Genomic DNA, 23,014 nt, shown 5'->3' with positions numbered 1-23,014 from the left:
TAATTAAGTGTTTCAGTCAAGTGAAAATGTCAAACGTTTGCCGGTTTCAGCTTCTTAAATATGAAGATTTGTTGATTTTCTTTGTCATTTCCGACAGTAAATGAAGAGTCTTTGGATTTTTGACTGAGAAGCAAGACGTCACTTTGACCTCTGAGAAACTGTGATGAGCATTTTTCACAATTTTCGATGTTTTATAGACTTAAAGATTAATCAGTGAATCATGAAAATAAGTTAATTAACTTAATCGATACTGAAAATTATGGTTAGTTGCAGCATTCGTATCTTTTTTCACTTGCCTGGTTGGACAAGTGGGTCAGAAATCGACTTGTCCAAAGTCAAGTTTTACTTGCTCCTGTAGAAATGGTTTTATTTATTAGCAGTTATCAAATAGCACGATAGACTTAAGGTAACTTTAATCTGGAGCTGCATCGCCTAAAAGTGTCAAAAAATAATGAAAAATGTCCATCACAGTTTTTCACAGTCCAAGGTGACGTCTTTAAATGTCTCGTTTTGTCTAAACCCAAAGATATTCAGTTTAATGTGATGTGTTTAATGTTATGACTAATTAATTCTGCTGTGACATTTTATTTAACCCTGGGCGATTCTTATAGTTGAGCCCTGTGGCGTCTTGACTCGGGTGTCAATCATTAAATCTCATTTAACATCTGTTGGAAGAAGGAAATTTAAATTTAGGAAAAAGAACTGTTAATACTATTATTAATTGAGAAACGGGCCTTTTGTTTCCTCGATAACAAAATACTTTCCTTGTGATCGTAAGATAACGTTTTTAAAAAAAATAATCTGAAGCACGGCTGTTCTCCAGTCGAGTTCTAACTGCGGTCCTTTTAACGTTGACTTAATTCCCAAACATCAGATATGAACGCTGGTGAGTCACCAGAATCATCATAGACTTCTACAGTGTTTAATTATAAACAACTTAAGGTATCAATTAAAAAATAAAGATTTTATTTACATCCTTTAAATGAGATTGAAATGATCCATTATACAGTGTAACAGTTTATAAGAAGAAAACGGTGCTACTTTTTTTTTAATAAATCAGACCTTAATGAGACGAGTGAACCGTAACCGACAGAGCAGCAACAGGAGCTCTGATTGGCTGGATTGGGTTGGTGGCAGCAGACTGTAAATGTTAAAGCAAAGAAACAGTGAGATGGAATATGGTTTGTAAAATAGAATAAATAGTCAAATGTTAAGGCCTTTTTTGCAATAATTTTGAAATTCCATTATACAATGTGTAGTTGGATGTTTTTACATATTTCTGTACTTCTGAATAATATATGGTATCATTTAAATGAACTAAATCAGGTTATAATAGTGGTAATTATTTATTGATTATAGTTAAACACTGTAAAAGTCTGGAATAAAGAGCAGATTAACTTGTCATTGAGGAAAGAAAGAGATAAAATCTGAAGCAGAGTTGTGTTTCCTCCCTGCAGCAGACGTCCAAACTGGATTTCAGCGTCTGCTTCAGGTTCAAGTCAACATCTAAAACTGAGCTCCTGGTGCATCAAACTACCTGAGTAACACGTGTCCGTCTTATCTACCGAGCAGAAAACCGACGTTTTCACCCAAAACTCAACAGACGGAGGTTTTGACAAGCAAACGGCAACATTTAAAATGTGCTTTTGTTGTTTTCAGTCAGAGGGACGAAAGGAGAAAAACAATGTTCAAGTGTTGATGAAAAAATGAGAAAAATCTAAAACATAAAAAAAAATTAATATTTAAAAAGAGGAGAAAAGGCCCGTTGTTCTGACAAAGAAAAAAAATTACCGTAAAGTAGAACTAAATCTTGAGGATTCATTTAGTCCGTTTCCATGGTGACATAGGAGGCAGCGCCGAGCTCTGCGTCGTCCTCTTTGCAGGACGTGATGTCGTTGGCGGGCTGGGTAGAGGAGGCGGGGCTTGTGTTGGGGGCGGGCAGAGTGGGTTTTCTGATCTTGTCTTGCCGATGGTAGAATAAGACGTAGGCAGCGTTGGTCTGAACGACACAAGACAAAGAGTTAATGAAGGAGAAAGTTCAGGTTAGGTGTTGTAAGGGCTGTGTGAGGTTCTTATCCAGTGTTACCTACAGTGGATGGTTGTAGGTTGTCAGACAGCCTTTTCTGATGGGAAACTGAAGTTATATAAGCCAAATCTCACTCAGTCCAAAACAACCAAACTCCATTGACGAAAACAGTCATTTTACCTCACAGAACACAGGAGTTCCTGATCTACTTCTGCCTTGATTGGTTAGTTTGTTTGTGTTATTGTGAGACTTCTGTGTTTTAAACGGTTGATTTTGATTCACCAAAGTCACACAAGAACACAAACAAACTAACAGCTTGAAGAAGAAGTACACCAGCAACTCCTGTTTTCTGCAAGGTAAAATGACTGTTTTTGTCTGTGGAGTCTGGTGGCTTTGAGGAGAGTGATATTTGACTTGTATAACACCAGTTTCCCCATCAGAAAAGGCTGTCTGACAGGCAATGAAAAGATTCTAAATACAGTGTACACTTAACTGATAGATTTCTTTAGGTGGCTAAAATAGATTTTGTGGTAAGACTGGACTTTGAATGTTGGTTATTCAGACATGAGACTGACATGTTAAATTCTCTTCAGTTGAATATAAACGTGTTAAAAAAGTTTTAGATGCAGTTTTAACTCTGTGTCATACTGACCACGATCTGGTCCTCTCTGGCGTAGGTCACCTTGCTGTCGTCAAAGTAATACCACTGACCGTTATCCTTGTTGCACGCGTAGCTGGTGTCTGGAAGAACACACACACAGATTATGAGTATAGAATGTTGTCATTACCTCGGCCATAGATATATACACATTGGATCATATGTTAAAGTCAGCGCCAGACTTACCTGTGAACAAACATATGTAAACGGATATTTTCTTCTGGATAAAAAGCACAAAATGTTTCTCAACTGATTTCAATGAGTCATGTTCTGATCTATTTGGATTGAAAAGAAACAACTTTATTTTTTCTAACTTACTTACTTACATGCAGATCATGAACCCTTGAACATAACATGACTCAGTGAAATTAGATGAGAAATAAAGGTGATTTTTATCAAGAAAAACTGCAGCTCATGCATTTACATGTGTGTCCACAGGTCAGTCTCATCCTGTCCAACATGGTGGCAATGTTGACGCATCACACCAACAAGCCAAAGCAGTCAGCGTCTATATATAAAATGTCTTTGACCTCAGCAAACTAAAAAAAAACAAAGGCACTTACAATGTCCGTCTCGAAGTCCTCCGTAGTGATTGGACACAGCGATGAGGTCATAACGGCTCGGAGGCTCCCCATTGGACAGTTTTTTCCTCAGGAGGCAGCCAGAGAAGTCCAGGTCTCTGCAACACCACCAGAACAGTCAGTTCAGTGTTTCCAATTTTATCGCTGCCTTCATGACTGATGTTCTTAGCTGTGTGTTTGTGCCTCAGCTCTGTTGTAAATGACGGTTCTCCCTCATTGTGTTTTCCAAGGATTTAAGTAAACGATGATGATGAAATATGTCATTTAAAACAGCTGAAATGCACCTTTAAAAGAGACACTGAAAAGTGTGTACCTGAGGGGGAACTCCACGATGCTGTCAAGTTTCTCTCTGGTGAACTTGGTGTAGGAGAACCTCTTGAGGTGGATGATGAGAACCTCCGGCAGAGACCAGAGGTCCAGCTTCTTCGTGGCCAGCTGGTGCTTCTTACACACCGGACAGTACCTGCAAAAACAAACACACTCATATACCTTTCTCAACTGTGCATCCCTAGGACCTGTGTGTGTGTGTGTGTGTGTGTGTGTGTGTTACCATGGGTTCTCCTCCTCCAGCGTCTCCACAGTGGTGAACAGCTCGATACACTCCTGCAGCTGCACCGTGGTCTGCTGCTGAGGAACCTCCATACTGGGGTGTTTAACGTACTTCTGCACAGGAGAATAAATCATACAAGTGAAAGACTGATATTAAACAAATGTGCATCAACATATTTTAACGATTATTTTCATAGTTGATTAATCGGTTGGTTATTAAGTTGTTTGTTTTACAATGTCAGAAAACTGTTGATCAGTGTTTCCCAAAGACCAAAATGACGTCTTCAAATGTCTTGTTTTACTCACAACCCAATGATATCCAGTTTACTGTCATAAAGGAGTAAGGAATCAGTTAAATCAAAGAATTTGACTTTTTTTTCTTAGGAAAAAACTCAAACCGATTACTCGATTATCAAAATAGTTGGGGGTTAATTTAATAATCGGTTAAAGAATTACTCATTGCAGCCCTGAAGCAGAGCACAGATAGTATAAGATCAACAAAACCTGATCAGAGACGTCAGTTTGAGCAGAACAGCTGCTGTACAGATGTTTAAAAACCAACCCAGAGCACTGACAACTGTAAAATGTTTCACTTACTGCATGTAATGATCATAATTCTTCAGTAAACAGATTCTTATCACAAATTTATCTTCATGATCCTTTAATCTAAACTTCTGATACTGCATCAAACAGACGACCTGTGCTGCAGGTTCTTTGTGATGATTCAGTTGGTAACAGTCTGTAATATAAATACACACACACACACACACACACTGACCTCAGCCTCATTTTCATTATAGAATCTCTTCTTCATCTCAGGGTCCCAGTCGATGGCCACATAAGGCTGAGCTGCAGAGACACACAGGCAGGACTGCCATCAGAACATTTACATGAAATTGATGGTTTTTTTCATGCAACACAGTGAACAGAAGAATACAGATGTCATGTGACCTGCAGGTCATATTATCATGTCTTAAGAACCCAAAATGATCAATGATCGTGTTTCAATAAAAAAATCTAATCAAAACATGACCTTAAAATTGAATTGTGGATTTGAAGAACTGTGACACCCCCAATATGTATGTAGCTTTGAAATAACAGTTGTTAACACAGTAAAATACTTCATCATATAAATTCAGCTGTGCTGTGGTGCAGATTGATCACCACCAGTAACTGAATAACTGAGCTCTTCATATGTAGATTATAAATTCACAGGTGATAACATCTGCATGTACCTTCACCTTTACCTTAAAGGTGTTAAATTGCCTCTCATTATTATATTTTATGTATTTTACAGGGTTTCTGTCGGTCCTTAAAAATACAACAATATGAATTTTAGGCCTTAACAGGAAAGTATGTAGCAATTGTGTATCCTAAAAGGACTACGACAGTCCAAATAGTCAAGGAAAGTTCTGCAGGAACATTATCCTGAAAACAAAAGCCCACTGCGCTGAAAATACACACTCTGGAGAAGTGGCTTTCTGTCTCACTGCTGCCAAACTCCATTAACACTTTGCTCAATTTATCTGTTGTAAACATCTACTCCTTCTGTAAGATTATTAATGATTTCTTACAACTAATAAACAGACACTTAATCATTCAGCATTAATTTGAACTCTAATTAAGATGAAACAGGCAAACAATAGTTATTCCAGCCTAGAATAGAAATTAGAAAGGGGGACACTGCGGCTGTAGTGTTGTTGTCAGTATTTTAACTTATCACATCTCCTCGATCTCTGATGACACACAGTGGTCATTTCACAATGAATTACAATAAATGTATTACAGGTTTCTCCTTTAACTCATGTAATCTGAGTATGCACAAGTTCAGCGTGATCTGGCTTGAAAACAGTACTTGGTTGAAGTCTGTTGAAAATAAAGAGTTTGAGGCTGCACCTTGTGAAAGAAAATGTTAAAATTACTGCAGGAAGTTTGGGTATAAATGCCAGAAAAACATAAAGCTGTTGTAAAAAGCCACCTGATCACAATTTATATTATTCTAGCATCACCTAGTTGTTGGTGAACATCCAGTCTGCATAAACGTTAACTCTAGCAGCTGTTAGTTTGGATTAAGGCTGAACAATTTAAAAAAAAATATTTTGACTGATATTGCAATTGTGATATTATTTTGCGATATTAGAGGTAATACGAATTTTCACATCATTGTTCTTATTTTGATTAAAAAAGATTAATAAAGAATTTCTGATTCTGAGAGTCGTGTGTGTGTGTGTGTGTGTGTGTGTGTGTGTGTGTGTGTGTGTGTGTGTGTGTGTGTGTTCAGACTCACAGCTGAAGGACACGGCGCTCCCTCCCTCTCCCATCCCTCTCTCAGTCGTCCCGTTGGAGTTGACCGCCTGGATGGTAAACAGACTCTTCCTCCTCTTGCGACACGCCCTCCTCTTAGCTGGCTGCTCATTGGCTGGCGGGCTGGGAGAGCACGCCTCCTCCTGCTTGTCCTCCTCTTTTTCTTCTTCTGTGGCCTCAGAGGGCTGCTGCAGCTGCTCCGCTGGCGGCTCTGAGCCGGGGTCGCTCATTCTGCTCGAGTTTGAGAGATTACCGTCGTCAGTGCTTTCGGTGGTGTTGGCGTTGGCGCTGCATAACGGCTCGGTCTGGTCCTGGGAGCCGTTATTGGTCTCCGTGTCGCCGTGGTCCAGTGAGGGCTGCGTGTGGTTGAGGTTGGGGTGGGGCTCTGCAGTAGCGGTGCTGTCTGATTGGCCATTTGTGGATGTATCACTGCAGCAGGGCTCTGTCTGAGAGGGGCCGGCTTTCTCCACATCCTCCTGCTCCTCATCTGAGGAAACAAACACAGGACCAATCAGAGCGCAGTTCAAACACAGCTGAGAGGAGCCTGCATGTGTAATTTTCATTATTGATTCTTTTGTTGATATTTTTTCAATTAATCAATTAATTGTTTGGTCTATAAAATGTCAGAAAATGGTGAAAAGTGTTGATCATTGTTGACAATCACTCTATTATTTGACTTGTCATTACAGCTCTTTTATTTTTTCTGTCAATTAATCTTTCACACACTTAAATTAATAGGTTGGTCTATAAACTGTCAAAAAAAAAAGACAAAAAAGTGACAAATACATGTCTTGTTTAGTCAACCAACAAAACAAAGATATTCAGTTAACAAAAATGTGTGTGTAATTAAAAGTTTTTAGGGCAGATTTTTTAAAAATAGGAAAAAAAAAGTGTATTATTTAAAATATAATATTATATGTAAGAAGTTCTGTTCCTCTCTGACAAATGTTTCACCACTGCAACAGTAATCTTGGTGTCTTATCAATCTGTGCGGGCTGATCACACAACTAATAAAATAACTGCAAAACAGCCTCACAGTCCTCACATCTGAGAAGTCGAAAACAGCAACCTTTTATCTCATTTACTTTATGAACGACAGTACAGAGATAAAACACCGGATAAACAAGTTTAGACACAAAACAGTGCGAGTGTAACTGATGTTTTGAGCCTCAGGAGGAGAGGATGTCAATGTGACCTCAGCGAAGTGCATTATTTCCAATCACCAGCAGGAGGCGACTCGACTGATTTCAAAAAGAAATCAGACGGCAGAGCCCGCCTGTGCAGAGGCTGTCAGTCCTCTGCAGAAGACACTGGATCGAGTCCTGCCTGCAGTTCTTTGCTGCGTGTCGCCCCCTCCTCTCTCTCTCTCCCGTTTCCTGTCTACTCCTCAGCTGTCCCAATCAAAGGAAGGCAACAAGCTCAAAAATAATCTAAAAAAAAAAGTCTGATTGTACATTGTTCTTAACTGATTTATGACTTCAATAAAACAATTTCCTAATGAGTTTATGACCTCAATTGCTAGTTATTTGCTAGATTAAAACTTTACATGTCACCTGTCTGTAAATACACCTGACATCTTAAATAACTTCAATTTCAATAAAATCCTTTTCTTTTTTGTCATTTTTTTCAAGTGGAATCTTCACTTTGTGTAAAAGGCAAAAGCAACGATTTAGAGATTTATACGAAATTAACGCAATGTCAAGTTCAAGCAGTTTCAAGCACTTCATCCAAACCTTGACAACTTTACTGTAAAATTCAAGTGTTTTCAAGGATTTCCAGCACCTGTTACAACCCTGACTGACAGGTCGCTACTATAACAGCCTCCTCAGCTCCCATCCAAATATGCTCACTTCTGACTTAAAAAAAAAAATTCCCACAGTATTCGGTGACAACACGGCGGCTACGTCCGCTTCTTTCACACAGTCTATGGTTTACTGTCACTTTCTGTCTCTTAAAAAGTCTCAGACATTTTCTGTCACACAATTGCAATTTGTATAACCTCTAAGGATTTTGTTGACTACTACATTACATTAAAAACATTAGTAAACATATTATTAATAATATTAATGAGAATACCATCACTGATGCCATTGGTCTGAGTCTTGTACAACTCCTCTTCATCATCATCTTCCTCTTCTTCCTCTTCCTCCAACTCTTCAGAGGGGTCAGGAGGTCGCACATAGCGCCTGCAAACACACACAGAGTCACACTTTTATCACTTCAGAGGACATTAATTTACATTAAAATTCCCGGTGACTGTCATAAAACCCTAACCAGTGTAGTAGGATGACACTGAACTTGTCTTTTGAATTAAATTGGGGAATGTTTGAAATGTATCCTACATAAAAACATGTTTAAACATTGGTCACTAGAGGGAGCCAAATGAAGAACCTATGTCACCTTAGAGTTCATGACTGCATTGATCCCCTTAACAAAAGTCTCCTTGGTTTACTTAGAAATATTTTTTCTAGCTGTCCAGTTTACTTGTCCTCCTTTTCAGTCTGTACATATCTCCCTTGATCTACCTACATATGATGATCTGATGTAAACTGAGCCAAAGCCTTAAAGATGCTGTTTGGTATTTGTCCCCTAACCCTAATCTTAACCTTACAACCCATAAACCAGGTCTTCACCCTAAATTTTAATGCTTCATGTTTGCATTTTGTCCCCAAAAGGAAAGTGAGTCCCCACAATAAGACTATATTAACAGGTTTGTCTCCACAACAATCAATTTAGATAAAAAGAAAAAAAAATTACTAAAAAACAATGCAGCAAATTTCTGGACCAACATCCAAAACTGACTTGATCATTCACTTTAAATTTCCACCTTTAAACGTTACGTTGTGGGTTCTGGATAAAGACTGTCGCCAAATACTAAATACAATTATTCTGTCAGGTAAAATTTAGAACTAATATGAACTTAAATTATGTACATTTCAATATCTAATTGAAATGTAAATGTAAATCTATTTATGTAAAATAAAAATTCTCTTTTTCTCCTTTTCTTTGTTTCTTCTATTTTTATCTAGCTGTCTGTATTTTCTTAATTTATTTTATCTATTCTTTTTTTTGTTATATTATAATGTTATCTGTGTTATTTGCCTGTATGAATGAAAAAGGAAACCAGTAAAAAGAGCAATTAGCAGAACTTTTAAGAGTTTGTGATATATTTTCTATATCTTGGTATGAGTGTGTTTTACTCACGCCAGCCTCTGCAGGAACAGGTTATAGAGCGCCTCCCGGCTGCAGCTGCTGCGCGGCACGCTGAGCAGCAGCGGGTGTCCGAACAGCGTCGTGCCGTACGAGCTGCTGCCCGAGCCGTAGTCTCTGTAGTGAGAGCGCTCCCTCAGGTAGAGAGCCAGCAGCACCTGCTCCTCCTGCTGCTCCTCCAGCACGCTCAGCTCGTACCTGAACACAGGGATGCAGCCGTCTCGTGACTCGTCGCACAGAACGAAACACACAAACTGACAGTCTGACGGTAAACAAACAGTTCAGAGACAAAAAGGTTTCTTACACGAAGATGTCGTCTCGGTCCAGAATGCAGCTCAGAGACTCATCGGTGTTGTAGATCTTATAGAAACGATGGTTGAACACGTCAGCTACCACCATCTAAAAAAAACACAGACACACAACACCTCACTAATATCAATTTAAACAAGAAGAAATATGAACTGTATTTTTGGTCACTATACTGGCATGTGTGATTTTAGTGGGTCATTTCCAGTAAGAAACATGCCGTCTTCACTCAGAGACTATTTTTACAGGAATATAGAAGACTGATGGAGAGTTTTGTCAACAAAAGTCCCCTGAAGCTCAGTATCAGCGACACAAAGGCTGGAACAAAGACGATCTATACAATCACCACAGTTTCAACCAAGATTAGAGTCACAAACTCAAGTTTCGACCAAATGTGAGATATGGTCACAATCAGTTTCCTGTTCGGCAGATACAGTAGGCTGCTGAATAAAGGCAAGAAAAGTGTTTTTGCAGAACATTCTGATGTCACAGTGAAGTCGACTTTTGACTTCTCGGATATAAAATGTCGTCACTTCATTGTTTTATCTTATTATATAAAGTGCCAGTGAAAACTTTGAGCATACTTGTTATTCAATGTTTTTTCTTTTGGTGTGTAAGAGAAGACTATGGATCAACGATAAAAAGTAAAGACTCTCACACACTTTCTCCTGTACTTGGAATCAAACATTTAACAACAACGATGTTATTAAATCTTTGATTGCAAGTGCAGAAAAAGTACTACTACATAATTACTTTATGATGCCATATTTCATAGTTTTGATGTCTTCAGTATTTATCTGCAATGTAGAAAAACAAAGAAAAATAAAGTAAATAAACTTTTGACTGGTACTGTATGTGTGTGAAATTTTGTCAATAATTAGCATATGAATTCTTGAGTTATGGCCAAAAACATGTTTTGTGAGGTCACAGTGAGGTTTGACCACCGAAATCTAATCAGTTCATCCTTGAGTTCATGCGGATGTTGGTGCCAAATTTGTAGAAATTCCTGGAAGGCGATCCTGAGATATCCGATTCACAATGATGGCTCTTACGTACAAAGGTTTCCAAAAGTATCAACGTATTGATACTTTTTCAAAACAACATGAATAAACGTGACAATACTAATATTTCACAGTACCAAAAGTAGACACACAAAAAAAATGATCAGCTCATTTCAGTCTTTGTTTTTCTACCTGAAATTTGTCTGGCAGCAAAACCGGACAGTGTTCAGTGACTTTTTTCTGTTCTGTGTGCAGGTTGTTATTTAAAAAAAAAAAAAGAATTTTGTGTGTCAAGTAGTGCTGCAACTAATGATTATTTTTATCACTGATTAATCTCTTGATTATTTTCTTAATTAATCGATTAGTTTGGTCTATAATGTGTCAGAAAATGATGAAAAATGGCGCTCAAGTCCAAAATGATGTCCTCAAATGTCTTGTTTTGCTGACCACCCAAAAACGTTCAGCGTTGTGTCATAAAAGAGTGAAGACACCAGAAAAATTATCACATTTTAGAAGCAAAGAAGAAGAGAAAAAAAAACTGCTCAAACTGATTGATTATTAAAACAGCTGTCGATTCATTTCATAATCAATTATTCAGTTAATCATTGCAGCTCTAGTGTCTAGGACTTTTTTCCTTTTTGCTGCGGTATCTAAAGACTTATCGAGTATCATTTTTTATACTTGAACTGTATCGTACTTTAAAATTCTGGCATCTTGACAACTGTTGTGTGTACGTACACACAACCTGAAAACATAAAGCTTCAACGCTTCAGACCACAGCTGTCACAGAGTCAGAGGCACAGACTGGAGGTGAAGTTTCTCACGGCTCTGGGATACAGATTTGTAAAGGAACAGTGATGGTACTACAGGATGACATCCTTCATAAACCTGTGAAAAACCTCACATGAACATCTGTGTATGACGCTGACGCTACAAATGCACACACACATCACTTCACATGAGCACTAAATCTTACTGACCTTTGAGCTCAGACCCACTGCTGTTTAACAAGTTTGATGAGTGTTTATTTTACAACAGTTTACAACATCACACACACACACTGACCTGTGTGGGAGGTACGCCGGTCATCTCTGACAGAGCGGCGCAGAGGTCAGAAACTTTTCCTGCTTTAGGAACCACAACTCGATGCTGCAGACAAACACACACACAGGATACAGCATTTACACACAAGGAAAGATTTCATATTCATATTCCTGCACATAATATTACATTATTTCTTATACTTTTTATTTGTTGACTTAATTCATCCCTGCATGTACTTCGTTCACAGTGTTGAAAACTCACATCCATGTGCAAAATCAGATATATCAAGACAAAGAACAAACCCTGACATATGTATCATATAAGGATCCAATATCAATATTTTTTGCATTTTTGAATGAAAATAAAAGAATAATTATTATTATTGATATAAACTGAAATAGATCAAAGTAGTAATAATCATAACAATGGAACAAAAATGTTAAACACACACAACATACAGCCAATCACAGTTTTAACATGTAGCAGACATGAGTATTAAACGATGTTACCTGTGTAGGTTTGGCTTCAGGGTCCAGAGAGACGAAGAAGACCTCCATGACGCGCTCCTTGCTGACAGGAAGTGGGACGCTCAGGTAGCAGAAGGGGTCAAAGGTCACGGAGACCTTGTGACACTCCGGACAGACGAGTGTGGACTTGAAGAGGCCGTGGAACGTGTCGACGATCACAGAGTCGTTCCGCCGGCGGTGGTTACGCCACGCCTCCTCGGCCACTTCCTGAAGGAACGGGAAGGACAAACGAAAACAACAAGCAGGAGATTAAACGGTTATGGCATTTGTTTGAAGAAACAAAGACAGAACAGAGGCAGAGGAGACAAACATGTCGATAACTGAGCACCTGGTCTGGCCGTCCATCCGCATCCCGCAGCTCGATGTACTCTTTGTTTTTGACTCTGTTCAGGTCTTCGTGCAGTCCGTCCAGCAGGAAGGACAGCAGCTCCTGGCTGTCGTGTTGCTGGTAACCAAGAAACTGAGACGCAAAGTGGCCCACCTTCGTCTGCTCATACACACACACACGCACGCACACACCGAAAAATCAGAACATGCAATAACATTTTGCCAGACAACACACTGTTGTTGCAGCAGCAGCACAGGAGTCATTATTCACCAGGTTAGCAGGCAGCATTTATAGCAAGATGAGGCCTAAAATATAAACTTCACTTGAAGATAATATTTCCTTTTAAGTTGATCCACTTTTGGACCAGCCGCTGGGAAACACTGCTACATTATCTTTTAATTCCACAAGTGAATCTGAGTCATCTGTGTGTAATCAGTAACTCATCAGTTGAACAGTTTTGTACCTTGAAGACACGCGGCACCACAGAGTAATGCCTCCCAGACCACATCTGTTTGATGACGTCAGCGTAGGCCTCGGCGATCTCTCCCTTCATCCCCAGAGGGTTGGTGAAGTTCAGCTCCTCCAGGTAGGAGCTCTGCAGGAAGTACTCCGTCAGAGGAGGAGTGTTGCTCAGACACTGCAAAGGGAGACAAGGAGACGGGAGGAGTTAGGATGGACAAAAGGAGACAAAAAAAGACTGAGCTGCACTTCCAAACATTTTCACAAGTACCCTTGAAACCCGTACCAACATGTACCTAGAACCTTGGTCTGTTTTGTGTTTCCCACACAGACGGTACTCCTGTATGCAGGCAGGGTTGTTACAGGAGCTTCACTTTTCCAGCAGCTGGGAAACAACAGATATGACTTTTCGTGGTCTTGAGAAGCTGCCACGTTTATTAAAACTGTAGTCTCAACTGTACATTTACTACCAGACTGACAACTTGCTGCTAACCTTTCCTTCTGCTCTTTCTTGTGCACACACTCACTAGACACACAGCTTTTGTATTCCTTTTCTTCCAAACAGTGTGCCAAGGAAGTTGTTGTGAATGTATGAAGCTGTTTAACACTGGTATTGTATGAATTTATTTTTTTAATATTTTGGGGGCTTTTTATCCTTTAGGACAGCTCTTCATAGACAGGAAATGGGAAAGAAAGTGGGGTGAAGATACTCAGCAAAGACTGGAATCAAACCCATGGCTGCTGCCTAGAACCCAGAGCATACACAGGGGGAGCAAGCTCCACCAACTGAGCTGGTGGAGTGCCACAAGGTATTGAATAAATATTACTAAAATGGTTTCAAAGCAAACAAACATGATTGGACATAGGCCGTGTGCAGGTGAATTCCTTTAGTCTGTGTAGAAATCTGAGGAGCAACACTGACACCAACCAGGTTAATTATGCACTGAGCAGGTTTCATGATGCCTTGTAACCTTGAAACCTGTTAAAATCCCATCAGACTTCAACTTCAATAACTTCAAAGATGCACAAATTTCACCAAGGAAATAAAGACTCAGCTCCTTTTGAACAAGGTGCTTCTGAACTGCAGCAGGGACACACCAGGGACTCACTGAGAAAACAAGCTTTTCAAATCAGCGTGAAGTTTGGACCTGCTGAGTTTCTGTCTATATCACCGATTACGTGTGTCAACACACTGCAGTGTAGTGTTTACACTCCGAACATTTGAGCTTCACAGAACACAGAAACACGAATGATATAATGTGAAAATAATAAGACAGAGGGACGAAGAAGGTCCAGCATGACTCAGCATTTCCACAGTTGTTATCATAATGACCCAGAACAAACTGCAGGATGTTAAAGTCAAGAAAAACAACTATTCCTTAAATATACTTAGTTCTTAATGACATCTGACTTTTAGTCGCATGTCTGGAGCTGACAGAATCAATACCAGAAGAAAAAAGTTTAACAAAACTCCTTCTCTTCATGATTTGTTCATGCTTTGCTGTGTGTGTGTGTGTGTGTGTGTGTGTGTGTGCATGTGTATGTCAGACCTGGAGAGCAGAGTTCATGAAGCAGGTGTTGCCCAGGTTGGTGAGGCCGCAGACTCCCGGCTGTCCTCGGTATGAGTCCTGCTCCTCCACAGAGTTCCTCCTGACAAACCAGAAACACGTCAGCAGCAGATCCAGATCAGACAAAGTTTTAAAAAACATTTTATTGACTGTGATGAAGAAAAATAAAAATCAAACTCATGTTTATTTTGGTTGAAAGAGCAGATGTTGCTACTAACATGCTGTCAGTTAACATAACTTCAGCCGGGCTGATGACCAGATCTGAGCCACAAGGCAAGGATTTCTCAAAAAATCTTAAATTTTAGAGTAATTCATTTACTTTATCTCACAGCAAATAAAGCAAAATTTAAAGCTTAAATGTACATTACATTAAAGGAGCAAAGTGTAGCAACTGTCCTGCAGTCCAAACAGTGAGTTAGAGCCATATACTGTAAGTTAAACAGGTTAAAATCCTGTTTAATATAAGATCTATGGCTGAAGTGAGTTGTTTCCCCTCGTCCCCTCCTTCCTAGACTCAGAGAAGCTCTGCAGGCTGCAGGAACACTGCAGGAGCGCAGGACGCGTGCAGCATCATAAATTGACAATAAGCAACGACAAGTCCTGCACTGTAAGCTGATCAGCTGTTAATATCTGACAGTTGTCTGACAACGTAAAGTTCAGCCTGTTACACTGAAATCAAAAGTCTGCTGCTCTGAAATAACACACACACACACACACTCTGGACTGGAGTTAAGTGGGTGACTGCCTGACTCACAGCCTGCCAGACTCCATTAACATTTTGTTCAATTTAACAGTTATAAACATCTACTCCTTCTAATAGATTATTAATTATTTCTTATGACTCATAAACAGACACTTATTCATTCTGCAAACATTCAACATTAATTTGAAACAGGCAACCTAAAACAGTTATTCCAGCCTGGAACAGAAAACACTGCGGCTGCAGTACTGATGACATATCATGGTCATTTTATGATTTAGTACATTGAATATGTCACAGAGTTCTCCTTTGAACATTAAACTGGTGTAATGCAGATTAACATCAAGTGATGAGAGCAGGACTTTACTTCTCCAAACAGAACAGGACAAAATCAAAGGAGGGGATGGACGACAAAATGAACAACACAGAGCGAGCAGAGAACAGAAGGGAACAGCAAGAGGGAGGGAGGGAGGGAGGGAGGGAGGGTGGAAGGTTGTGAGGGTGGGAGGGAGGCAGAGGTTTTCAGAGAAATGAAACAGAGAGTAAAATGAAAGCAATAAAGGACAATGAGACAGGTAGAACAACAGACACCCACAGACAGAAAGAAAAGGATGGGAAGGATAAACAGGAGGAGGCAGTGGAGTGAGAGAAGAAAAAAAAAAGAAAGACCCAGACCCCAGGAGGAAAAGAGAAAAGAAACTAACAGAACAACAGGGAGAGAAAAAGGAAGTAGTAAAGACCAATGAGAGACAGACAGAGGTGTGTTCTTACGTGATTTGAGGTCTGGAGCTCGGCCAGGTGCCGTCAGCATTCCTCGTCTCCATAATCACCGTCTGTAACACACGCACATGCGCGCACACACACACACACACACACACACAGGCGTGTTCCAGCTTATCTCTGAGGTGGAGAGTTTGTTACTTTAAAGGAAAAGCTGCTGCTATGAGGAAGTTAATGGTTTTAAAGAGACGGGTGCTGAGTTACAGGAACATTCGTGCATCCATGAACCTTTCCTGAACGAATCAACAGACACGGACTGACGTTATGTTTGTGATGTTAAACAGTGTCTCAGCGAGGATGAGACGATCTGTCCTCACCATCCCTGAGCTCAAACAGGCATCCAACACGCTCATGTGGACGTTCCTGAGACGCTCGCAGCTGCTGTCCGAGCTCTTCATCCACAGACGACACTCTGAGCCCGGAGGCACAGAGAAGGCCTCGCACATCGCCCTCTGGATCGACTCTACACACACAAGCAAAATATACACAAAAAATTTAAGAGAAAATAAAAACTAAATCCAATCAATCAATCAATCCTCATTTGAAGGTGTGTTAGTAGGAATGCACCAATACCACTTTCTTCCAGACTATATGAGTATAAGTGCTTACATTTGGGTATTTGCAGATAAGAGTACTTAATAATCCCTTACAGTGACTTTAAAAACATCAGATCGATGTGCCCGAAGTTACCACTAAAGCTGCAACAGTTAACTGATTCATCGATTATTAAATTAATCGCCAACGATTTGATCAGTTTGAGTAACTGTGTTTATCAAAAAAAGTCAAAATTCTTTGATTTCATCTTCTTTAAAATGAATATTTTCTTAACTCCACTCTGACACTAAACTGAATTATTTAAAGAATCTCCAATTATTTTGATACTTGATTAATTGGTTTGAGTAATTTTTTAAAGGAAAAAAGCTGCTTAAATGTGAATATTTTCTGTTTTTTTGTCCTCCTTTATGACAGCAAAGTCTCTCCCTGATATTCCAAGGCACAATGGGTGTAAGAAAAATATTGATTCACTAGAGTATCGCAATATTATATTTTTGATACTGTATTGATTCTTAAAAACACTGTGTCCTGATATTGTGATACACACAAAGGTTTGTGGCAGTCATTCATTTTGTGATGTGTTTAAACCCCGACTGCTAGACAGAAGTGTTGTGATGTATCACTGCTCTGAGCAGGTCTGCATAATTAATTGAAATTTTATCAAAGACGTGATATGGCTTTCTACAATTTTCAAAGACGGTGCAATATTTGTTAAAGGCAAAATGTGTGTCAAAAAACTTTTAAATAAATGAAGGTCATGATGCAGAGACATCCTGTCCTACAAATCAGATTCAAAAAACTGACAAATTAACACATTTTTCAATTAAAATAAATCATTCAGCCCTTGTTCTGCATAAAAAACTAAACTTTTTAACTCAGATTTTATGCATGTAGTGATTTTTCCTAAAATTAAACAAAAAAAACAAAAACAATATGTCATCTTTCTTACAGTATTGCAATATATTGAATTTTAACCCCTGTATTGTGATTTGTAATGCATCACAGCCCTAAAAAGCATCAGCAAACTGCTTGAACTCTGCATCATGTCGGTTCTTTAGATGCTTTATCGAATTGCTTGTGTTGAGCAGCTACTTTTGGGGACGTGGTTTCGGATGTGATGGTATTAGAGTATTTTTATAAGTATAAATTTAAGTACAAGAACACAGTATCAGACTGATACCCACTGCTGGTATCAGTATCAGTGCGTACCTTGCAGCACTTAAATCTGACATATGTACTGAAGGCAGGTCATCCGTACAGAGGGTCTCCATTTCTACCCACTTTATGCTTCAGATCGGCCACATTGCCTCCAACAGCAGGAGGATTTGTTGTGAGGAGTATTTAGAATTTGACCTGTCTGCAAACTTTAATACACGTTTGGTCTGTTTTTCCTGGTTTGGGACTTTTAGTCAGAGTGAAGGGATTTATTTTTTCTCATCAACAGTTTGTGTTTGTCTCCTTCCTGTTTCAACCTGCGCTGTGAAGCTGTCTAACAACCTCCCCACATTTCTGACAGAGAGTTAACGAGAACATATGCACACACAGACACACAACTCACGGATGTTGTCGGCGCGGCTGAACTGTGCGGTGATGACGTTCTCCATGTTGCTATGGAGACAGAGGAAGATTTCAACGGGGTAAACCTCCACCTTCAGAGTGCTGGGCAGGTCCACCACCTGACACACACACACACACACACACACACACACACACACACACACACACACACACACACAGAGTTAAGCTTTCTAACTCCAATAACTGAATGACACCAGCAGCTGTTGACTGGAATGTATATCCTGTGATGATGCTACCTTGCGTTCCAACGGGGGCTGACCGTCCACCATGCCGTACCAGGCCAGCAGCTTGTGCCAGGCCTCGGCCGGCACCAACATGAAGTCTTCATTCTCCACCAGACGCTCCTTCAGGTGGTACGAATCCAGATCTGAAAACAGGAGACATTTCACTCATTACTGATGTGTATAAAAGACAGAACAATGTTTGCAGTCAGGATCATAAAACCAGTTCCACATCAAGTTGGTTTCAGTTTTTAAGGGCGGAAAAAAATGAAAACAAGGGGAAGCTTGGAAGATTCAAGGTATTCAGTACAGCCCTCATAAGAACAAAGCGTATTTGTCTGATGCAGATTATGATCAAAGCAAAAAATAAATAACTTCAATGAGAATGGGCGAGGATAATGAAATGAAAATGTGATCTGCGGTGTCCCAGGATCATTTCCTCAAACCTTGCTTTAAAGCAAATCACAGGTTTTCATATATATTAGTGTGCAGGTATTAGTTCTCGTAGTCGAAGGGTCAGAGATCAGTACAGATAAACAAAGTGTTTGTGTGTTTGTGTTTTTCAGGCGTTAACTGACCCTCAAACAGTTCATTGTTGTCGATCTGACCGGGGAAGGACGATGAGTTCTGGTCTCCGGTCTCCACAAACTCCTTCCACTGTTCATACCAGCGACGCTCCACTACGTACCTGCAAAACACACACACACACACACACACACACACACTATATTAACACACAAATAAGTCCTATTGCTAACTTCATGAGCTTTTCCATGTTTTTTAACATCCATTTTCTCTTAATATTAAAATACAACTAAACAGGTATTTAAATGCATCAGTTGACATCAGAAAAACAACTTAAGTATTATTTGTTTCTGATGTTGTTAAAGGTTGGTTCACATCAGTGACAGGAATAAACACTGACATTTTTAAAGTCCACCTCTAGTCATGATTTAAAAAATATAAAATGCTCTGGAACAAGTAATAAATTGTGTACACTGTAGCACCTCTATACCTTGCCTCCATTTAGTATTCATGGATTCATGCATATGCAAATAGTCCCCACCCTCTCCACTCACCCCACGGGCCACAAAGCCCCTAAAACTGGTGGGCAAAGTTAATTTATGGTAGCAAAATGTAAATGGAAATGAAAAAGAACATTTTCAGAGATATTATACTTTCTTGTAGTATTTGAACACTGACACAGCCCCCTATGAGACCATTGGTGGCTCCAAGCCAATTCAGGTTTGACATCCCACCAACAACATTCAGTTTTCATCCTTTTTGGAACATTTCACTGACACACTTTTGCTTTCTCAGTCAAATTTCTTCACTTGGTCTTGAGGCCTTGAAGACCTCTTTGCTGTGTTTGGCTTTTAAGCCCCATTCAGCTGGATCTGGATCTCATTATTCTTTTATCACGGTTTGACAGGGAAACACTTTTCCATTTGCCTTTCTACCACCTTATAAAAAATAAAAAACTAACAATCTTTCCATCAGTCCATCTAGTTCTATATCTGTGCTTGTTCTCTGTGACTGCATCTGCATATCATGATGTACAGAGTTTGCATGTTTTCCCTGCGTCTGTGTGGTTTCTCTCCAAGTGCTCCGGCTTCATCCCACAGTCTAAAGACCTGCAGGTTAATTGGTGATTTTAAACAGCTGGTAGGTGTGAGTGGGACTTGAGTGGTTGTTTGTCTATGTGTCAGCCCTGTGATGATCCAGCGACCTGTGGCGGGTGTACCCCACCTCAAGCCAAATGTCAGCTGGGAAAGGCTCCAGCAAGGATAAGTGGTTACAGATAATGAATGAATGATAACACTGTGAAATTTATCTCTAAGACAACAACAGCCCAATCAGTATAAAGGTACCTCATGTAAATACCTCAATCAGAAGAGACTGAGCCGATCGAGCCTGATTGGAAGGAATTTTCCATCTGATTGAGAGCAGTGGTGTAAACCTTTGATAATCTGATCAAATAACCAATAATCATGTAAAACGTTTATTCTGATCATTTCTCTCTGGTTGGAATAAATATTTTCTTTATGGAGGTAGAAAACAGAGCCGGCTGGTAATGGATAGGACTCCTCTGTTAGGAACCTTAAAAGATTTAAAGATGCTAATATTGTTCTCAGGATACACTGTGGGTCCATCTTGACCCAAACATGGAAATGAGATGCTTCTGAGCAATAGCAACTACGAGAAGTGGATCTCGGATGGTCCAGAACCATATTTTAACTTTGAGAGCCACTTTCACATCTAAAACTGTTTGGTTCGATTAAAATGGACCCCGGTCCGTTTGGGCTGGTATCAAAGCTGTCAACTGGACCCTGGTGCAGACCAAACAACCAGACAAAGACATCTCAGTTCATTTTCAAGCAGCCTCTGCTGCAGCTCATTTGTGGTGTGAAAGCATATTGTAAAAATGAACAGGTGAAAACACTATTCGTTTCCTGCGTTTACTGGCAGATGGCATACCAGAACCACTTATTCTTCTTCACTTATATTCCTAGCAGATCAGACGCTTCACAGCAGCAGAAATGCTCTGCACATGTCAATAAAGTCAGATTCTGATCTATGCTTGGGGACATTTAAACATATATCTTTAAACAGATCACTTTATTTAGCATCCATGTAAACAGTTAAGTTGGAATTTCTAATCAGAATTCAATCAGACTGAAGATATTTGGTCAACGTAAACGTAGATTCTGACCATTAGTCTATAAATGGTCATCATCACGGTCTATAAAATGTCAGATAATGGTTGAAAATGTTGATTATCATCTTGTTTTGCCCACAACACAAAGATATTCAGTTTACTGTCAAAAAATTGTAAAAGGAAAAAAAACAGAAAGTAATCATGTTTAAGAAACTGAAATCAGAGTTCTGACTTCTTTTCTTAAATACTCAGACTGACTGAATTTTCAAAATATATGGTGATTAATTTAATGATTAAATCATAATCAAGCAGTTGTTGCCATGAGAGAAAATAACTAATTGAAGTTACTTAATAAAGTAGTTTTTTGGTTACATGTACTTTTATTAGTAGAATTTCAAGTCTGTATTTATACTTATGTATAAATTACACTATGTAATCTACTTAGTTGCCTTTAAAATCATAGTTGAGTACTGAGTACAATTTGAATTAAAATCAAAGCCTTTTATCTGTAGTTTGACAGCCAATAAGGTGATCTGATCACAAACAGACCAATGAAAACCAGGACATATGGATTAAAAACAACAGCACAGGTGTAAGGATTAAGGATGTCAATTACTGAAAATTTAACCAATGAAAAATGTATTCATTCATTCATAACCACACCTCATTTGACATTGTTTTGTCTGGCAGAGCCATTTGTTGAATACAGAAACTTGAACTTAAAATGAGAACAAAATGACAAAACAAAACATAAAAAATTGAAAATTAGAAAAAACATAACAGAAATATGTCCTTTGTATCTTATTAATTATTAATGATGAATCGACTATTAGGAACATATACAAAATTTGCAGCCCTAGTTTGGAGAGGTGATTGTGAGCAGAACAGAGCAAGAGATGGGAGGAATTAAAAACCAGATCTGAAGAAACAGAAAACTCTTTGGCTGTTTTTGATAATATGTTTAAAAAAAACTAATATTTTGAGCAGTTTTTGAGATGAATACATGGTACTTTTACAAAAGTAGACTATATCTCTAACACCAGTACTTTTACTTGTAATTGAGTAATATTTTAGAAATGTAAGAGTACTCGTGCTTCAGAGCAGATTTTCAGTATTCTTCCCAACTCTGACTGTGGCAGCTCTAGAATAAATTGAAATGAAAATAGCCATTAGCTGCAGTCCTACCCCACAGTAAACTGAATTGTGAAAGTCTCAGCTGCGAAACTGGGAAGTCAAGCAACTCTGGCAGAAACAAAAGTGGAAGCTTACGAGGCGACCCTGAACACATCCTCAGCTGGTTGACAAGCTAGCTTTAAAGCTAGCAGCGTCGGCTAACGGTCACTTCAACGTCTGCCTGGTTAGCATGATGAGCTAACACAGCAACATGCGCTAACATCCAACACCGAACCGTTAAAGTGTCACAACTCACTCACAGCGACAGACAAACGGCCTGACTCTGTCGTTAAACGTGTTAATAGCCGTTAGATAACGTTAGCCGTGTGATGCTAACAGTTAGCCCTGTCACCGTGTGTGTGTGTAGCAGAGCGGCTGGCGGGCGGACTCTCACCAACTGTCCCCAGCGCGGAGCTCACACTCCCGCAGCAGAGACTCGATCTCCCGTCGCTGGGTCTCCAGGCCCGGAGGCTCCGCGGCGGAGCAGCGGCTGTTGGCCGTCATGATGCGAATCAATCACTCATAAATGTCGGGACTGTTGCAAAGATTAAAGAGAGCCAGGAAACGAAAGGCAGAAGTCAACCGCCGCATTGATCAGCCGATAAACGGGGAAGCTCCACAGACAGAGCTGTGTTTGCGGAAGTAGGAAGTGGTTCAGACTGGGACGATGACAACTTCCTGCTTACGAGGCCTCTGCAAATCTGATACGAATACTAGGCATAACTAATTTTTTGCACTGTCCTACTTGTGGTGTACCTGCTTGTTAACACTTTACTGTTCAATAAAA

General features: G+C 39.5%; 1 protein-coding gene across 1 annotated transcript; it reads right to left on the bottom strand.

Annotated features, from left to right (window-relative positions):
- Positions 1 to 1,526: 1,526 nt before the first annotated feature.
- On the bottom strand, positions 1,527 to 22,878 carry usp11 (ubiquitin specific peptidase 11). Its single transcript, XM_084720223.1, has 21 exons — positions 22,622 to 22,878; positions 18,974 to 19,083; positions 18,411 to 18,541; positions 18,155 to 18,272; positions 16,359 to 16,504; positions 16,033 to 16,094; positions 14,544 to 14,643; positions 12,998 to 13,171; positions 12,535 to 12,693; positions 12,189 to 12,413; positions 11,701 to 11,784; positions 9,633 to 9,727; positions 9,323 to 9,526; positions 8,195 to 8,304; positions 6,102 to 6,605; positions 4,593 to 4,663; positions 3,816 to 3,928; positions 3,579 to 3,728; positions 3,248 to 3,363; positions 2,679 to 2,767; positions 1,527 to 1,999 (listed from the first exon to the last, which is right to left on the bottom strand). The coding sequence occupies exons 1-21, from the start codon at positions 22,729 to 22,731 to the stop codon at positions 1,823 to 1,825; spliced, it is 3,048 nt and encodes a 1,015-aa protein (XP_084576349.1). The 5' UTR covers positions 22,732 to 22,878; the 3' UTR covers positions 1,527 to 1,822.
- Positions 22,879 to 23,014: the final 136 nt, after the last annotated feature.

The sequence above is a fragment of the Lutjanus erythropterus genome, chromosome 6, assembly GCF_056507025.1.
Source record: "Lutjanus erythropterus isolate fLutEry1 chromosome 6, fLutEry1.hap2, whole genome shotgun sequence".
NCBI lineage: Eukaryota > Metazoa > Chordata > Actinopteri > Lutjaniformes > Lutjanidae > Lutjanus > Lutjanus erythropterus.
Note: the sequence above shows the minus strand (reverse complement) of the source record. Positions and strands in the feature narration are given on the sequence as shown.

Excerpts from the sequence above, each read along its gene's own strand:
- usp11 (XM_084720223.1), bottom strand. The coding sequence starts at position 22,731 with ATGACGGCCAACAGCCGCTGCTCCGCCGCGGAGCCTCCGGGCCTGGAG. Across the intron at positions 12,694-12,997 it reads TGGTGCCGCGTGTCTTCAAG|ACGAAGGTGGGCCACTTTGC; the intron begins GTACAAAACTGT and ends GTGTATGAGCAG. Across the intron at positions 8,305-9,322 it reads CTGTTCCTGCAGAGGCTGGC|GCGCTATGTGCGACCTCCTG; the intron begins GTGAGTAAAACA and ends GTGTGTTTGCAG.